At 54.2% G+C, this 3,269-nt stretch overlaps 1 protein-coding gene across 1 annotated transcript; it reads right to left on the minus strand.

Moving 5' to 3' along the window:
• Positions 1-1,150: 1,150 nt before the first annotated feature.
• LOC100282204 (uncharacterized) lies at positions 1,151-2,660 on the minus strand. Its single transcript, NM_001155116.2, has 2 exons — positions 1,753-2,660; positions 1,151-1,635 (listed from the first exon to the last, which is right to left on the minus strand). The coding sequence occupies exons 1-2, from the start codon at positions 2,518-2,520 to the stop codon at positions 1,375-1,377; spliced, it is 1,029 nt and encodes a 342-aa protein (NP_001148588.2). The 5' UTR covers positions 2,521-2,660; the 3' UTR covers positions 1,151-1,374.
• Between the last annotated feature and the right edge of the window lie 609 nt (positions 2,661-3,269).

Raw genomic sequence — 3,269 nt, forward strand, 5'->3', positions numbered from 1 at the left:
AAATCATGGTAGCCAGGGCCTACAACAAGAAGGTCAAAGCAAAATCATTTCAAGTAGGGGACCTGGTGTGGAAGACCATTCTGCCTCTAAGGAATAAAGACCGAAAGTTCGGGAAATGGTCACCAAGTTAGGAAGGTCGTTATAAAGTAAAACAGGTGATGTCTGGCAACGCCTATTTGCTACAAACATTACAAGGCAAGGACTTGCCTAAGGCTTTGAATGGGTGTTTCCTCAAACAGTACCATCCTAGTATGTGGCAGGATGCCTAAGAGAACCGATGCAATCACATCGAGTTAGTTGCTTTTGGTTTGCTCAGCTCCACCAAAAGGCAGGGGGGCATATGTTGAGCACCATTTTGAGCGGGCGGACGGTCCGGCCCTGAGGCCGGACGGTCCGCGGTCCGCACAGTCCGCGCCTGTGGGTCGGACGGTCCGCGCATGCGCAGAGCAGTTTAGGGTTCCGAGTTTTGTGCTATGTTTGTTGGCTAGATTTGCGGAATTAACCCGGAATCCAGTCGTGTAAAGGGTCCAGCCCCCCTCCTCTATATAAAGAGAGGTCTACGGCCGATTTGTAACAATCAATCGAACCTTCAATCAATACAATTTACATTTTATCCTAGGAGTAGTTCTAGTCTAGTTTAGGTTTAGCTATCCAATCCCCAAATTCTTCGTCTCTCTTCGGCTCTACGTCGATTAGAGGAGTCTAGATCGGCCGGCCCGAGCCTAGACAATCCCTAGGATCTCTCCTCCCCGACGGGGTCCCTCTCGGGAGCGAGATCCAGGCGCCGCCGGCGATCTTCCGCCGCCCCTGCGCACGCGCGGACCGTCTGGCCCCAGGGCGCGGACCGTCCGGCCGTCAGGCAGGAAACCCTAGCCCCTGCGCCAGGTCGCGGACCGTCCGGCCCCAGGCCGCGGACAGTCCGCCCCTGTGCAGAGGGCACCGCCACGGTTCTTGTTGAGTGTTTGACGCTCCGGAAAAGCGTCAACAATGAGATTATAAAATTACTATAATTTAAACTTTAGATTATATAATCTGCATCTATAATCTAGATATTTATTTATTCACCAGATTATTTACGTTAGATTATATAATCTAAATAGATTATAAATATTTACATTAGATTATATATATATATATATATAATCTGAATGCATTATAATCCAAAACAAATATGACTTTATTGAGTAAGTACTTAGCAAGAATATGCGTGCGCCAAACACGCATATTTGCCATTTCATTTTTATTCCGTCATTCCTATCATCACCATGACGTCCGGGCAGTAACATGACAGTGATGACACAGACTACATCTTGCCAGCTAGCTAGCTAGGTCCTCGCCGCCAATTCGAGGGAGGCTACAAAGTTTGATGGATGATCAGAGCTCCTTCTGAACGTTCTTGAGATTTGTGGTGAGGTTTAGCGACGAGCCCAGCTTGACAACGCTGTAGATGCGCTTGAAGTCGGCGAAGGTGAGGGTGCGGTAGCACGGCGGGTTGTCGTCGCTGAGGAACTCGGCGGCGGGGCCGATGAGGCAGTCCGTGGTGGGCATGATGAACGTGGCCACCGTTGTCCGCGCCACTCCCAGGTTGGTCATCACCCGGTGCTCGATGCTCTTCAAGATCCCGTTCGTCACAACCTGCAATAATGGAGAATCGGAATCGGAATCGGAATCCAACTACTACTACTACACATGTCATGCATAAAGCAACATAAATAAACAAGCAAGCTCTACTAGTGTTAGTTAGTGTACCACCTCAAGCTGGCATCCGAAGTTGACGACGAAGGCGCCGGGCACAGGCTCCACCCTGATCCAGTCGCCCCTGTAGGCGACCTCGAGGCCAGGGACCATGCTGGGGAGGAGCAAGGTGAGGAGGTTGCGGTCACAGTGCGGCGGCAGGCCGAGCGTGGCGTTGGGGTCGGGGCAGGGCGGGTAGTGGTTGACGTGGAGGACGACGTCGCCGCCGCTGATGTCCCCTTCCAGGTAGTCGGGGCGGAGGCCGAGGCCCTCGCACAGCAGGCGCAGGATCTCCATCCCCAGGCCCCGCGTCTGCACCGTGAACCTCTCCACCACCTCCCGGAGCCTCCGGGGCTTGTCGGGCCAGGCCGCGGCGCTGTCGCCGACGGCGGGGAAGGAGCAGGCCAGGCGGAGGCAGTCGCGCCAGTACTTCTCGGCGCCCGTGTCGAACATGGTGCTGGAGTAGATCCGGGTCGCCCTCCCCGTGTCCTCCGAGTACAGCCCGGCCTTGTCCTCCGCCGGCAGCCGGAAGAACTCCTGGCACACCGTCTCCATGTCCTGCATCGCCTCCAGGGAGACGCCGTGGTTCACCACCTGGAAGAAGCCGATCTCCTTGCCGGCCTCGAGGATGGCGCGCCGCACCTCGTCGCGGCCGAGGGAGAGGTCCACGATGGGCAGGGAGACCGTCGCTGAGGTGGCCTTGGCCTGCGGGAGCTTGTCGGCCGGGAAGATGAAGCACTCCGGGAGCCTGCCGTGGGCCGGGGCTGAGTGGAGCATCTTCTCCATCGCCGGATCCGGGAGCCGGGAGGTAGGTGGAGTAGCAGAGTGGAGTGGAGTGGAGTGGATGGAGCTAGCAAGAAAGGAAAGGATACACGTATGCTCTACCTACGTGTATATTTCTTGATCTCATTTGCACTTACAGATTGCGTGTCTTGTTTGTTGCTCAGTGCCACACACGTCGTCGATTTGGACTCGTGATTGTTACATGGACGCATGTGCTTCTGCCGACAGGTCACACTCATTTGACTCGACCTGCTGCTATCGGGCCGGACAACTACACAATGCGCTAGCCACTACACACCGCTGGTGTTGGATTTTATATTCAGCGTTTTGCGTTGCACACTTCCATCTTGTGTGGTGCACAAGTAAATAAAAGTAACACTAGCCTAATAACTATGCTAACGCTACAATCCTAGAAGCGACAGCGACGACGACGCGAGCAAGGGAAGGGACGACAGGGTCATGGGGAGAGGAGGGTCGCATCTGAGGGATGAGAATAGAAGGATGATCCAAATAACCTCCTTGCTCAAAAGCAATTGAACCTGCACTCAGAGGAGTTCAACCTGTTTTTAATCAAAATGAGTACTCTCGTCAAAACCAGTTGAACCTGCCACCGGGTTTTATCCTAGAACCTCACTGGTCAAAACCGGTTGAACCTACCCTAGGAGCGGTTCAACCAGTGTCAGGGTTAGAACGACCGTGCTGACCTCGGTCTGCCAGTCAGACTGACAGGCCCTAGGGCAGGTTCAACTGGT

Source organism: Zea mays, chromosome 6 (genome assembly GCF_902167145.1).
Source record: "Zea mays cultivar B73 chromosome 6, Zm-B73-REFERENCE-NAM-5.0, whole genome shotgun sequence".
Taxonomy (NCBI): domain Eukaryota; kingdom Viridiplantae; phylum Streptophyta; class Magnoliopsida; order Poales; family Poaceae; genus Zea; species Zea mays.